The sequence below is a fragment of the Poecilia latipinna genome, unplaced genomic scaffold, assembly GCF_001443285.1.
Source record: "Poecilia latipinna isolate Pla-1442-1.1 unplaced genomic scaffold, P_latipinna-1.0 Scaffold707, whole genome shotgun sequence".
Taxonomy (NCBI): Eukaryota; Metazoa; Chordata; class Actinopteri; order Cyprinodontiformes; family Poeciliidae; genus Poecilia; species Poecilia latipinna.
The window spans coordinates 80,404-96,256 of NW_015113323.1; the positions used below are offsets into that span (position 1 = coordinate 80,404).

The 15,853-nt window shown below is 38.5% G+C and overlaps 1 protein-coding gene across 1 annotated transcript in view; it reads left to right on the forward strand.

Annotated features, from left to right (window-relative positions):
• Positions 1-15,564, forward strand: part of LOC106955114 (neural-cadherin) — a 72,960-nt gene extending 57,396 nt beyond the window's left edge. Inside the window, exons 25-34 of the mRNA XM_015045092.1 lie at positions 1,416-1,543; positions 1,936-2,063; positions 2,283-2,394; positions 4,953-5,133; positions 5,638-5,804; positions 6,730-6,994; positions 7,768-7,948; positions 8,089-8,339; positions 9,232-9,389; positions 10,511-15,564. Coding sequence (XP_014900578.1) covers positions 1,416-1,543; positions 1,936-2,063; positions 2,283-2,394; positions 4,953-5,133; positions 5,638-5,804; positions 6,730-6,994; positions 7,768-7,948; positions 8,089-8,339; positions 9,232-9,389; positions 10,511-11,188 — 2,249 coding nt within the window. The 3' untranslated portion in view covers positions 11,189-15,564. The remainder of the gene's footprint in view (positions 1-1,415; positions 1,544-1,935; positions 2,064-2,282; positions 2,395-4,952; positions 5,134-5,637; positions 5,805-6,729; positions 6,995-7,767; positions 7,949-8,088; positions 8,340-9,231; positions 9,390-10,510) is intronic.
• The last annotated feature ends 289 nt before the right edge of the window (positions 15,565-15,853 follow it).

Here is a 15,853-nt window from a genome sequence, read left to right on the forward strand (position 1 = left end):
TCTCTGACTCTGATGCTTCTTGGAGATTCTAGGTATTCTCTCTCCAACTCCCCCGCTTGCTGCTTTGAGACTTCAATTTGAAATGTGACAGTCGTTTGATTAAAGTCAAAACATTATTTTAACTTCTAAGCTCTCTAAGACACAGTGTGATCCAACGCTCCCAGTGGGGAAGCTTCATCAGCTCGTCCTTTTCAACAAACACAAAGCGTTCATCAATCTGCTGCTGTAGAACAGCATCTCAGCGGAGGAAACGCTTCATAAACTCTAATGTCAGCTCCCGGCGGTTCTTATGTGGTGTTAATGGATTAGCCCGCCGATGGCCTTTCAAGCGCTCCTTGCATAATCTTGTGGCATTAACGTTATGTAATTATCGAACCCGGGTTGTTGCCGAGCGGATCTGGGGAAATAAAAATCAAAGATGACGGCAGCATTGATGTTTCTGAGCCGTTTTTCACTTAGATGTTCAATATTACGACTGATCCGGTCACAAACTCACACACACACACACACACACACACACACACACACACACACACACTTTGGCATGAATGCACACATCTGACTGGGACAGAAGGTGATAGACTGAGGGGATTTCTGCTGCCGTTGATGGGATTCAGCAGCTTACACAGCAATAGTCATGATGGCATGCATCAACTTTTTAGACCCAACAAACAAAGTCATCCTCCATCTTTTGTGCTTGATTTGATGTGACGATAAATTAATACAAACTCACTGTACAGGATGCTTTTATTCATATCTATTATATTTAGTGATGCATCAGTGAGAATTTTCTGGCTGATTTCTGATCTCTGGTTTTGTAAAGTTTGGAGCCACCAATCCTATATTTCCCTTTAAGAACTATGAGAAGGTATAAGAGCAGCAATAAAAATGTATTTTCTGCTGTGAACACTAATAGTTATGTGTCTGAGAGAGAATATATTACCCACAACGAAGTATCAGGGCCAGGCTAAGAAGAACATATTTTAAATTTTGACAATAAAGTAATAATATTATGAGAATAAAGTCACAGTAATAGGAAAATAAAGTTATAGACGGCTAATATTACCAGAATAATGTTGTAATAACACAAGAATAACATGATAATAATGCAAGAATCAAGTAATATTATCAGAATAGTCATAATAATGCAAAAATAAAATTATTATATTACCAGAAGACAGTTATAATTTTACCAGAATAAGGTTGTAATATTAGAAGAATCAAGTAGTAATTTTATGAGAATACTTCCATAAAAAGATAATAAAATATAAAAGGAGCAATGTCTGTGCTTCCTCTACCCGTTTCAGTATTCAACTCTATGGACTCTGAGATTTTTATAGGTTATTCTTGTGGTATTTAACCACAAAATAAAAGTTTGCAATCTGAATCCATATTTTTTTCTCCACTTCATCCAGAGTTAAGGAACGGAGTTCCAGTTCTGAGCATAAACCACGGATCGGGAACGCTGACCCTTCAGCTCCCACCCAAAGCTACGATCAACGACCGGCGCTGGCATCGCCTGGACATACTCAGCGACGGAAAGGTGAGGCAGAAAAACAGATGGATGGTGATAAAAAAAAACAATACCATGAGTGTACATATTAATTTATATGTTTTACTGAGTAATGACTAGAGTATCGAAAAAATACTCCTATGTTGAACGAACATTGATAGTTTAGCATAAGCTAAATATTTAGCTCAGAGATAAATATTTAGTTAGCCAACAAAAATATTTATTTTGAAACTTTGACATTTATAAATAAACAACATGGTGAAAATATGTCTTTAAATATTTAATACCTTTTTTAAAATCTCTTTAAAAATGTTGTCTCAGTTGCTGATGATCAATCAGTAAATCAACAGTATTTGATGAGTAGCACCAGGCTTCTAATCAAACACCAGTGACTGTTTATGTCCCTTTCACTCTCCGTTCAGCTTGTGCAGCTGATCCTAGACCAGTGTGGAGGGGTTCCTGTGAATGAGATGGAAGGTGTTGGAGGGGAGACCCGAGAGATCGATGAGTCCGACTGCAGAGCTGCAGGAGAAACACCCGGGAACCAGCGGTATGAAATAACCTGCAGCAAGTGGAAAGAAATCTCACTTTAGTTAATTCTGCAAAATTTACATTTGTGTACATTTACCCTAACCCTAACCCTAACCCCATCAATGAAACAGAATAGCTTACCTTTGCCAAATACTTTATTTTCTAAACCTCCTTTAGCCTCTGTGTTTTTTTTGTTTTTTTTTGCTGATATATTTCTTTAATGTGTGCTTCCTGTCAGGTATTTAAATGTCTACCAGCCTCTTCAGTTGGGAGGAGTGAAGGAAATGTCTCCGTACCGCCGTTACCGAAGTTTTACTGGATGCATCCGAAACCTGGTGGTGGACAGCCAGGTAACACAGCTCTGCATGTTTCAGTGTGTACTTTAAATATTCATGTGGTGAGCACAAAAAAATCTGTTTATGCTGTCACACTGAGGAGGGAGTGAGGAGCGGTTAAAATTTGAATAACCTCAGGTTATATTTAACGGTCAGAAACTAATGAATAGGATTACCCATCATTCTCCTCCAAATGGAAATGAGTCAATAACAGAAGTGAAGGAAACACAATGTGTTTGTGTGTTTTCATCCTAGGAATCATTAGCTTTTCCTGGATGTGTTTCTTGCCTTGAAACGCAGCTGCAGTGTGTGTGTGTGCCTGCATCTATCTGTTTGTGCATGCATGAATTCACTCCCACCGGCTCCTGTGTGTTTGTGCTCGGGCGCCGTGGGTTTGGTGGTCGGACAGATGGTGGTCTGAGCTCGGCTCATCAGCCAAGGCCAATATAACAACATCACAGTCCAAAAGGTAATATGAATGAATAGAGGCTCTCACTTCCCTGCAAGCTGCTGCGGTTCCTGTGCTGCTGAAGGAAAAACCTCAACAAGCTCCCACAGATCCCAGAAATTTCCCCAGGAAAGAATTCAGTCCGCTTTAAAATGAGGAATGTGGAAGTTCAAGATGTTAGCATCAGCGCTGTTATTTTTCCCACAATCCCCTGTGTTTTGAGGCTGTGTCTGAAATTTGTTGAGGTTGTTAAGATGAAATTTTCCCTGTTATTACACTTTTTTCTGAATGTGAAGGACAGCAGAAAAGTGTCATGACAACAAATTGTGAATTTCTTTATTCGAATTACACAAAACATGACATCAGCATGTGGGCTTGGAATTAGCTCTGAAAATAAAGTAGAGTCCTGTGCTACTTCAGCATTTCTTTCTGCAGAGGTTTAGGTCCTTTCAAAGAAGTCATCTGCCAAGAAATGTTATATTTTAACTAATTTGCTATGATCTACTCATAGTTTACTGAAAACATGAAGATGGACATTTGAATTCAAGTTGAACTTAAGTGACAAAAACAACCATTTGAGACTTAGCTACCAGCATTGGCTTTTCATAATTACTTCTTTTGCATTTAAAGCTCTACAAACATAAAGTAGAAACAGAAAATTCATTGTTGTAGTTTTAGCAAATTAGGACATTATATGGATTTAACTGCCAAAGACTAAATCATTTTTGGCAGTGTATTAAATTCTTACATGTGTTATTTGTTAAGATGAAGGTTTTCTAAATGTACCAAGATGAAAAGCTAAAACTAAATTGATTTATGATGTTCGGCTCATCCAATCCAGAGGATGCCCACAACCAGCAAAATGAGCTGTCTTTAATTAAAGGTCACGCATGATGAATGTCCTTTAATATTCTCTTAAACATGATTCAAATCAGCACTTTTCCTACATTAATTACAATTTTATTAGATATGTGAGTTGATAAAACCGGCCCATGGCCCATCTGTGCTTTCAGAATGGTGAGAACCCCACACTCCATTATGATTAGTTAATTAACTTCAATTGAAATTCACTTTTTACAAAAATTGAGCACATTTGAACCTTTAAAGTAACCTAATTCAGAAAAACTGTATCCTTCATTTGATTTAGAATTAAAACTATTTATTGTGCAGTGATAATATCAACTCCTTATGGTAAATGTACTGATGAGATATTTACATATTCACACTGAACCAGTGGATGGAAGTACAGGTTTGGAAAAGGAACTGAGTGTAATTTAAAAAAATAACATGTCCTGAATGTACAGTATATATTAATTCAACTTGAATGGATATTCTTATGCATAGCTCAGTTGGGTAAGTTTTAGGTTAGTGATCTAAAGTGAACTGGGTGATGTCGCTGTTTTTATGAGCTAGCATGTCTTTGGTAAAACACATCTGCATTTAGGCATCTAAAAGTCTGAAATAAATTCTGGATGTCCAACAAACGTTCATTTTTAAACCAAATACTTGCCAACTATTTAAAACTACACATTTATGAACCATTTAAGCCAATTTTAGGTGTATTTTGAACAAGTAAAGGTGTTTTTCTCTGGCACAAAGATGTAAAGGTTCCTCAGAACATTGTGACGAGGATGTTGTGACATCCTTGCTTCTAGAAATGAGAAACCTTTTGAATTTTAGAAACTTCACATCCCTGCCTCACCTTCATTTCCTAAGATCTTGTGTCAATACAAAGCTGCTTTCTAAACCCCAAAAAAGAGAGAAATAGTGAACTCAAAAAACACGCTTGTCATTGCTGTGTAATCAAAGCCGATTTCCCAGATTCCTTTAGAGGAATTCAGCTCACATTTATGTGTTAACACAGACTGACACACCACAAAATGCTGCCGCAGTGCGCCTGCCAACTGAAACAATGGGCTTGTGTGAAAATTTAGTGCATGTCGAATTAAGTCTTATTGCATTCTAAACTCAGGGGATCAAAACAGCGGAATTAAAACAAAATCCAATCTAATGTTGGCCGTGAATACAGCCTGGAACTCTTCAGACGTCACGTTTTATGTTTCAATGCTTTTGATGAAACGTTGCAGAGGAAAGAAGGAATGTCAGCGTTCTTGTTTGGCCTCAGGTGTACGACCTGGCGAGTCCAGGTGAGAGCGTCGACAGTGCGCCAGGATGCAAGCTGACAGACGGCGTGTGTGTGACGGCGGCCGGTCCTTCGTGTGGCGTTCACGCCTCCTGCCTCGCCGACTGGGGCTCCTTCAGCTGCGAGTGTCGTCCGGGATACAACGGACACAAGTGTGAGAGAGGTGAGAGGAGCTTTGTTGTAAAAGCGCAGTTTTAACTCAGGGTTATAATACTTCTGGGTTTTTTGTTATACTTCAGTTTTATTTGATTGTGACTTATTGTCTTGTTCAGTTAGCTTTAGTTTGTTTTTATAGGGTTTGCTATATTTTATCAGTTAAATGTTTAGTTTTAGTTTAGTTTTTATTAGTTATAGTTTTAGTTTTTTCTTACTTTGGTTAATTTTCAGGTGTAGAATTTCAAAAATGATTACCGTAATTTGATGTAAACTGCTTGTGGGAGGGGGAAAAAGTCTATTTCACAGCAGCTGATAAATACATTCATAAAGACAAAAACGAATGATATTATATGTATAATTAAAATATGTTTTAGATGTATGAATATATGATGTAATTCTAGTTAACTATAGTTTTTATTTATGTCAGGTAACACAAATGTTTTCTCCATTCCAGTTTTGGTGGTTTCATTAGTTTTCGTTAGCTTGTAACCTTGCCCTGTTCCCTGCTCAGCTGTGCAGGAGTTCTCCTTCGACTCGGACAGCGTGATGCGTTTCCAGCTCAGAGGGGGCGGCAGCTCCCGTCGCACCAACATCCAGATGCTCCTCCGGACCAGAGCCACCTCGGGGACCCTGCTCTCCGTGGCATCCCGGGACTCCAACGAGTACATCATTCTGGAGGTCAGCCTGACTTTCAGCTTCAATATTTACCTACTTTACTGCTAAATGACCTGTCCATGCCAACATAAACAACAGCTACTAGTTACTGGAATCCCATCCTGAGTTTTAGTGTCATTAATACCTTTTATAGTAGACACATAAATCACGGATTGGCCCTTTTTCCTACAAGAGAGGTCTTGTTTTCCAGATAATTTGAAATCAGATTGAGTCAAAACTGGTGGTGGAACGCTATTAAGATGTTTAATTGAGGTAATTTGATGCTAAATTATTGAATAAATAGACATATGAGGTCAACAACAAAGATATTAGTTGTTTTTAATCTGTTATTTAGATTATTCAACCATAAGAGTGGTGCAAAGTGCTCTTCTACCGATTCAACCTTTGGATGTTTCAGGAACTTCTTTGAAAAAATCTGTTTTGCTTTTTAGGCTTTAAAGCTGTCATGATTAACTAACTCTTTTTAGCACAACTTGATCACAATAGTCTTTTCCAGCGCCCCATCAGATGATTTTTTTAACCAAAACTTAACGTCCAGTCATAACATAACAATGTGTTTTATCCTGAATAGTTGTAGTTTGTCAAATTTACAGACATACCAGAAACACACCAGCACAAAGGTTCTGCTCTAAGCTTTTGTATTTTTGTGTCGTTTCTTCAGTAGTTCTTGGTGCAGCGCCACCAGTTTGTTTCAGGAGACTAGGCGTTATCCTGTTGCTAAATGAGAATTGTACAGGATATTAAAGAACTAGTGAATGTAAATGTTTTCTCAATTTTCCACACACTAAATAATTGTAAATAAATTAAAGACTAGTTCTTATCAAGTATTCCGTGTGCAATTGTAGTGAAACATTAATGTATTCTATACATAATTATTTTTTACAGGTCTTTATTAGTCTTTTCCTCCTCTAACTTTTCAACTTTTCAGATCAGTGACGGTCACGTCTCGGTGCGTGCCAACCTGGGAGACGGCGCTCACTCTCTCCAGCTCCCCGGTCACAGAGTGGACGTCGGACAATGGGTCCTGGTCAGCCTCGGTCGCCACGACAACAGGTTTACCCTGCGACTGGAGCAGGGAGGGGGCTCCCGGGAGGTTCAGGCACAGCTGGGGAGCCGCAGGGAGATTGTGGTTCATCCGGCCAGCCTGATGGTTGGCAACAGACCAAACGCTGGAGAAAAGGCTGACTTCCAGGGTGAGATCTTGCTCTCATCAGTATTCATCTGTCAAAAGGATTTTATTTAACTTAAATTTAAAAAAATCAATGCAAGTTAAATAATTATCTTCACGTGTTTTGGGTCTCTACTTTCTTTACAGAGTCTAGGCATAAAAATAGATTATTTTGCAAGCATTTAATAAACCAAAGTTTTCTTTCCCTTTGAATTGTTTCACATAATGTTGCATTACAACCTGTCACTTATGAGTCCAAAGAATCAGAACTGAGCTGCAAATAGTTTTTAGCTGAAATATGTTGTAAGTTTTGGACTCTGAATGCAAATGCATGATACACTTCAATGTTTTCTTTTAAAAAAATGCTGTAAACATCTTACATTTTCTGTCTACTTAAAATTTATGCTTTACTCCATGGTGGTCCATCGCATAAAATCTTAAGAAAACAGATGATGAACAGTAGGAATACTTTTGCAGGGCACAGTAACTGCAACACTTGTTAAAACTGCAATTTATACTTTACTAATATTCAGACCTTATTAGTCATATTGAACAAGTGAGAAACAGTTTTATTTTGGTTTGGAGAGCAGCAGAACTACATTCTGATAACAGTTTGACTTTCAGATATTTAGTTTTTTTGATAGACCTTCATGATTTTACGTGATATACTGTTCACACCTTGTTCAACAGTTTGTTCTGGTTGGTAATGTGTTAAAAAGTCATCAAAACTTTGGTCTGATACCTCAAATAAACTGTGAGTTTGTCTTTTCAATCGGATGTTTCCGTTTTTCCGTGCAGGTTGCCTGCGGGACGTCCGTTTTAACGGACACATCCTCCCTCTGGACGGCCAGAGCCGGGACCTGGTGACGCTGCTGGAGAGGCGGGGGGTCACCTCGGGTTGCTCCAGCGACGCATGCAGAAGCCAGCCCTGTCGCAGCCCGCTGCGTTGCATCGACCTGTGGAGAAAACACCAGTGCAAGTAAATAATGCATGAATGCAAAACCACACAGAATAAACTGAACTGAGTTAAACATATTCAGGTTTGATGAAGCTTTTTTAGGGCATTTGTACCAGTTGGTGCTCATCCAGTCGTCTCTGCTGGACTCTGACCCGTTGCAGGTGTCCAGGCCCTCAGGTGACCGTCACCGATGAGTCCGGTCTCCAGCGCTGCGTACCGTCACCCTGCAGCTCGTCCTCCTGTCGTAATGGCGGCACATGCCATCCCCTGTCAGCCGACAGCTACCAGTGCCGCTGTCAGGAGGGATTTAGGGGTCAACGCTGCGAGCTGGGGCAGGTCAAAGGTCAGAGGATGGCTGCTCTCAGCCCCAGCTCCATCCTCGCCATCAGCATGTGCCTGCTTGTCTTTATTGGTAAGAACAAGTGATTGTTAAAGTGAATTTTTTGTGTTTCTTTATGTGACCTGAGTATACGTTTTGCCAATATCACACTCTTGTTCCTTAAAACTGCAGTGTTTAACTTTTACAAAAATATGTTTTTTTCCCTATTTGTTAAAACCTTCACCATGTTGCGACAGTTTGATATGAGAAAGATAATCTGTGAAAAGATTGATGTCTGCCGTCTGAAGAAATACACAAATTCTGCCCAAAAACAATCAGAGCCAGGAGGAGGGGCTTAGCGCTGTCCATCAACTTCATGTACTCACTGCTAAATATTCTAATGGTGGAGAAACAATTCATCGTTACAGGAATGTTTATCAGCTGTCATCGGTGGCTATGCTAACTAACCTCAGCATTCGTGGCAGGCTATGTTGCATACACACGGGTGATTGATATCACTAAGACCCTCCTCCTGGCTCTGATTGGTTGTTTTTGACCAGGAGCAGTGCATTTTTGCAGACAACAATAGTAGCACTGGGAGGAGATGAAAGAACTTGATCTTTTCACAAATTATCTGTCTCATATTATATTGTCAGGATATAATATGAGACATATAAGAAATATTTTTATTTTTTTCAAATAAAAATATTTAATTGAAAAAAATATTTTTTTTTCCAAATATGGAAAAAAAAATATTTTATAAATAATTATTTTTATAAAAGTAGCATATTGTAACGCTAAAGCAAATGTCTGGTTGTTTGGTTAAACTGTAATGCTTTAAGGTTTGAATATGTTTCATTTTGACAAGATGCTCTGTTAATTTCTTCTACCACCTATATCTGTCAATGTGTGTGCGTGTGCGTGTGTGTGTGTGTGTGTGTGTGTGTGTGTGTGTGTGTGTGTGTGTGTGTGTGTGTGTGTTTAGTGGTTTTGGTGGCGGTGACTGTTTGGAATCAGAAAGGCAGCCGAAACAAGTTCAGGAAGCGAGGAGTTTACCACATCCCTGCTGAACACCAGAGCTGGGAAGACATCCGAGAAAACATCCTGAACTACAACGAGGAAGGAGGAGGAGAGCAGGACCAGGTACCCAGTCACACACATACACACACACACACATACACACAATGCTAAACATGTTCAACCTTCTGCTTTTAAAGTTTATACTCGCCTGCTCACAGTCAGAACATTTCAACAGAGAACAAGTTGATCCAGGAATCAGCAGTTCATCCTCTGGGCTGAATTGTTCTCTTGCACACAGCTGTAGGAAAAAAGTGAATAAGCGTATTGTGGCTGTGGGTGAATGTTAAAACATAGAAATAATGACAAATTAAGGGGAAGTTTTATGTGTTTTACAAGCACAATCAAGAAACTTTGTTACCCTTAGTTGTTTTAGAAATGCTGTATAAACTGAAAAGAAGTTTGACTTCACAATTTGATCCCTTGAAATTGGGCCTCTGTCTCTTTAAGAAGCTCCTACTCTTTCTGATAATCTGGAAGTCATCACAACATCTTTGCTTTATAAAAGCTTTAACAACATTTTTATCAGTGTTATATAATGAGCCTAGCAGATGTGCAGATCCACCAAGTGCTTAATAATTGCTGCCGCTAGTCTAGAGGAACTGAATGAAGGAGGTGCATGGGAGGAGTGATCTGTGAGGCAGAAGCTTGAGAAGGATCTATATGGAAATAGACGGCGTTTAAAGTTTCTCAAACATCTTACCTGGTTTTACTGCTGTATGTATACAATGGCTGCTGGAAAGAATGAGAGTTTTTTTTATTTACTATCCAGAAATCACTTGTTGCATTCGTGATGGTTGTACATGAGGCTCTACTAATGCTTTTCAAAGATGTACGGTATAATTGTGCATCTGTTTGCAGCCTTTTCCACTTATGAATGTAAACACTGAGTTGGAGGGCGTGGCCAACAGCAGCTTATTTGGATTTAAAGTGAGAGAGGCCTTAAAGCAGCTCAATCTGAAAGAAGCTCAGAAGTGAGCAAACTCAAATCTTGGAGTCAAAGAATGATTTTGTGCAATGAACATGTTTTGTATCACCCATAGACCTATCCTAACCTGTTCAAGGACGCATAGTAAAATCTTGGTTGTTGAAGTGCATCCAGAAACAAGCTCATGTCTTCAACAGAGCCCTGACTATAATGAGATCTTTAATTCATGGACTACATGGTTTTGGTTTCTTCCCTTCAGAATGCATATGACATCACGGAGCTGAAGCGTCCTCTGTGCTCCAGCTTGTCCCAGTCGTCCTCCTGCACCACCGCCCCGCTCATCAAGTCCTCCCCTGGCTCCCAGGAGGAGGTGCATCCGTCCGGCTCCTCCTGCAGCTCCGGCGCCCCCTACCTCAGCATCCCGCACCACCACCATCACCACCACCACCATCAGCACGCAGCCGGCGCCGGCTACAGCAGCGACGCCACCTACGCCAACTATTCCTCCCACGTGGGCAGGGACACAGAGTTGAGTGACACGGGCAGCTGCGTCGACGCTCCGCCCGCGGCGCGCTCGCATGTGGACTTCAAAAGCTACGTGGAGCGAATCATCTGGGAGGCGGACAACGACAGCGGTGCGTTTCCAGCCGACGCCTACCACGTCTGGTGCGTGGAGGGCTCCGGGTCGTCAGCAGGAAGCCTCAGCTCTCTGGGGTCGGCCGTGTCCTGCAGAAGAATGGCTGCCGGGGACAAGAAGGAGGAGGTAGAGGAGGAGGATGAAGGAGGTTTTGTGTGTGACAGGCTGTCACGGTGGGGGCCAAAGTTTCAGGCTCTGAGTGAGATGTACGACCGGCCACAGCTGGGCCTCACATACAGGGACGCGATAGCCTACATACAGAGGAGCCACAGCCATGACCCGCTGCCTCAGCACCACTAGGGGGAGCCACTCAACCCCGACCACACAATTCTACTTTGTTTATGGGGTCTGGAAGTGCTGCATTCACACAACGTCAGAAAACAAACAAGACGTTTTCAGGTTATATTCACTGTTATGGTCCTGTCAGGGATATTTATTCAGGGGAATAATGGCAGGGCAATATGGCTTCAAAATAAAATCCTTTTTTTCATACCAGATCAGATTTTCAATTTAAATTTTTTTCTCACTTTGTTTCTAAGAAAAAGAAATAATAATTCAAAAAAGTGGCTTTTATTTCAATCATCTCTTCTGTGAGTTGTAATACAGAGTATTAGGACCAGCTTAAGATAATGTTTTGTTGAATTATGAGAATATAGTTGTAATATTGGCAGAAAAAACAATTTTATTAGACATAACATCTTAAAGTTGCAAGAAAAAAGTAATTTTAGTGAGAAAAAAGCTTTGATAATTCCAGAGATCTGACGTGAATACCTCAGTCAGTGTGGTTCTCTCTTCCAAATATTCGGTTGTTTGAACAATCATTTCAAAGTCCTGTTAATGATAATGATTTGATGCTGATATGTAAAAGATTAATTGTTTTATTAAGTGAAACCGATACAAAAGTATGATTTCACAAGATGGTCAACATTCCTCATTTTAATTTTTGGGTTTTTGTGTTGGAGTTCTTATAAGATTACTACAATATTCTCCTAATATCATGGCTGTGATCTTGTAATATTATGACTTTATTCTTGTAATAAAGTCATTATAAAATTGTGGCCTGGCTCTAATATTCTATCATAGAGTTAACCTGAGTTCAAAGTTCAGATAAATAGATGCTGTAAAACACGCTTATCTGGCAAAATGGCAGCCGTGGGCGCACTGACATCACTACGAACTATGAAAACTCAAGGAGTGGTGAAAAAAAACATCACAATTTTCCAAAATAAACTCATCATAAACCAAAAATTTGATTAATCATCCAGCTGTTAGTTGTGGTATTTTAAGTCCCCAAATCTTTCAAATTTAAGACCAAACATAAACAAGAAAACCAAAGAAACTAGTTTATAAGTAACCAAACAGATACAACAGGGCTCATTTTAAAAGGGATAAAAGACTATAAATGCCAAATATTAATTCAGTTACAAATGTCTATAACAGACTTTGCTTTAATTTGTTCATATTGGTGGGGGTTTTTCTTCAGAGTTATTTGTGTATTTTAGTTGAGTTTAAATTATGTTCTGGAAAATTTTTATCAGGGCTCATCTGATGTTGACGTGATAATAGCTAATAACTTAGTTTCATTCCTTCAGTTCTTAGGTTTTTTCTGCTGGATGTTTACTTCTGTCTTTTTCTTGTCAGAAATTTTTCCATTTCCCGCTAACTAGCTAGGCTAGCTTAACGAGCAAAACAGCTTGAGAAATTTGACTGATATCAGAAATAGCAAATATTTGTTGTATTTTATAATAATGATTGTAAAGCAATTTATAATCAACTTCTAATTACATTTTATTATTTTTGCTTTTTCTTCCTCATCTTCTTTTCAACGTTCAGAAGCCCCTAAAGCGCCCCCTGGAGGCTCCACCTTAAAAACCACTGATAAGGAGATGAAGGTCTAAGCTGCTCTATGCAGCAGGTTTTAACAGCAGATTTAGCTGCAGAACATCTAATCCAACAAAAAGGGTTTAGATGGGATGTTGTGTGAATGCAGCAGCTCCTCTCCTGTGTGTTCACCAGTGTTGGGAGGAATTCAAAGACACATTCAAGGTCGGAGGTTCATTGTGTCGCTTCTCCTTTTTTCAGAGAAGTTGTGATTCAGAAGTTTGAGGGAAAAAAAAAGCACAGAAAACTCGTTACTGGTTCATTCACCAACTTTACACTGAAACATTCTTCCTCTTCCATTAAAATATCTTCTTTGTTATGTTGTTATTCAATTTGTAAGAGGCTTCTGGGTCTCTGTGCTTTGCTGTTTGCTAAATGGGACTTTCAGGGTCAAAGAGTGTTTTCTCTGAAGCAGCACCACCATCAAATGATGTGAGAAACTTTCAGTGGCTGGAGGTCAGAGTGGAAGAATTACACTGCTACACTTGAAATCTCAGAAAACATTAAGGCCTTGAAAATGACTTAAGTTGTTCTTTCACAGCATTTTATTTGAGAATGTTTGGATCGGAAAGCTTTTCCTTTGAAATTTATATTCACAATGTCAAACATACTAAATGTCTTTCCAAGGATCTTTGCAGTTTTTTGTAAATAAGCATAGACAAACTTAGATTTTTAAATTCCCATGTTTAAAAGATGTGTAAACACTCAAAAATAAGCTTTTAATTTCTCTTTTCTACCTTCCTATTGCACTAGAAGAGGATTCAGTCTTCATACAGGACAAAACAATCAATTTGAAACAACTTTTGTAATATTGGAGGGTAAAACACTTTTTCCACCTTGTGAAATCAGCTTTACTGGTACATTTTTAAATAAGATTATTTTTCTACTCCCTTAAAGAAGTTCATTGATGATCTTCTTTGATGGTTGTTGGTTGTGCTCCGTTGACATGCTGGTTACTTCACTTTTTCCACCCTAGAACTCACCTGTTTACATTCAGATTTGATCTTCAAGCTGTTTTGAATTTTCTATTCATTGAAACAAAATCGTAGCAAACCTAGTTTTACATTTATTTGCAGTTGAAGATGAACTTATTAGTCTGCTTAAATGCTTATTGACACAAATCTCCGTTTTGGTTTTAGCACATCTATCAAACAGACACTAGGTTGTGCTGAAGAGGAAGAGAAGAAAGAATCTGCTGAGATAAACGTGTTTAAATGAAAAAAAATAGAAAAATGTGAGGCTGAACCAGATAAAAGTACAAATAAATAAATACATTTTAGAAATTGTTAACCTTCACAAACATGTGATTAATAATTAGATTTAAGATAATCAGTGGGGATAATTATTCATACTTCTTAAAATGTTATTTAAATAAACACAAGCTTTATAGTTTATATATGGAACCCTTGAAATTTGAATTCATGACTTCTTGTTCCCAGGAGGTTTAAATTTGATGTGACAACAGAGCTCTTTTATTTTAACTTTAGCTCTTTAAAATGTGAAAGACAAGAAAACATGTTATTCAGAGCAAATGTTGATGTTGACAACATCAACATCAATCTGTTTTTCCACTATTTGATGAATTTATTCACAGTCCCTTTATTTATGGTTCCAACAAACATAATGACCACATATATGTATAGTTTTTATTATTTTTAGCATCTTTGTCTTGTATATTGAACTGTAGAAATTGGTTCAGTTCTAAAGAATGCTTAATTATTCTCATATTGTGATCTTACACTTTAAAAGTCCACATTTGTTGCATTTTCTTTTTGTTTTGCTCTCATCAAAGTTTGCAGATACAATCAAGCAAATCCAGAGTTAGACAAAGGGACTGAAAAAAGCCAGGCTACTTCCAGCCGCCCTAATCTCCTATCGACCCTTCAGAGGTCATTTAGTGATCACTTCAGAGTCTTTTCACGACTCAGCGCCTGTAAATTCAGCTGTTATCTGGGCTGTGGTCGTTTGTTTCACCTACATTAAAGCAGACGGTAAATTTGTAGTCCTGAAAGTGAAGAGATAAAGAGAAACAGAAATAGACAACTTTATCAGAACAATTGTTTTCTGCACATGACCTTTTAAAGTTTCTTTGCTATCAAAACAAAAATGGGTGATTAGTTTAACCCGAATCTATTATCTACCACCTGGTTTTCATTATTCTGTCTGATGAATGTAGATCTACGTGGAGAGGAGGAGAATCAGAGTAAAAAGGTTTATTTTAAACTAATCAACTCAGATGTCTGCTGCCAATTCAAGGTTTCGTGACACAGCCACACTCTCCATTGTTCTATTAAATCTTATTTTGCATTCAGATGTCAGGTTTGTTTTGTTGTTTTTTTGTGCAGCTGCCAGTATGAATTAGTTAAAGTTCTTTCCTTCAGATGGTGAAACAGGTTTTGTGTTTCTCTTCTGGTGCCTAAAGTGAAATAGAATAAAAGCAAAATAAACCCTGAAAGAACTGTGCTCAAAACTATGCATCCAAATGGAGTAACACAGGTGTGTGTGTGTGTGTAGGTGTGTGTGCGCGTGTGTGTGTGCATGTGTTTTTATAAACTGTTTATGTGAAGCAGATACTGAGTGAGTTTTGGCCTCTTCAGTGCTCAGTATCTGTTGTAAATCCAGAGCTTTTCGAGGCGGAGGTGTGAACGTGTTGCATCATTCCTGTAGGTTTAAACCGAACAGAGATTAACCATGTAATATGATGTACAAATAAACATTTTATAGCTGCCTATCATGAATTATTCCTTTTGTATGTGACTTTTAATAAAAAATAAATAAAAATGCCTTTTCCCCATAAAGTTTGTCCTGTGTGTAGCTGATTATTTCTGTCTGCTTTGATGATTATGGCTCTCTAATGATTTCTTAGCAAATTGGAATCATTTTCTTCACAATCTTCTTAAGGCTTCACCTTTTACGATCATACTTTTTCCTTTCACTTAATTTTCCATTGAGATATTGCACATAGGAAATCTTCCACAGAAATATAAGGTAAGAAATAGGGTAAAATTACTTAAATCTGGTTCTAAACTGTGTAGGCCATAAAACTATTTCTGTGATAAAAAATCATCTGGTCTGACTTGATAT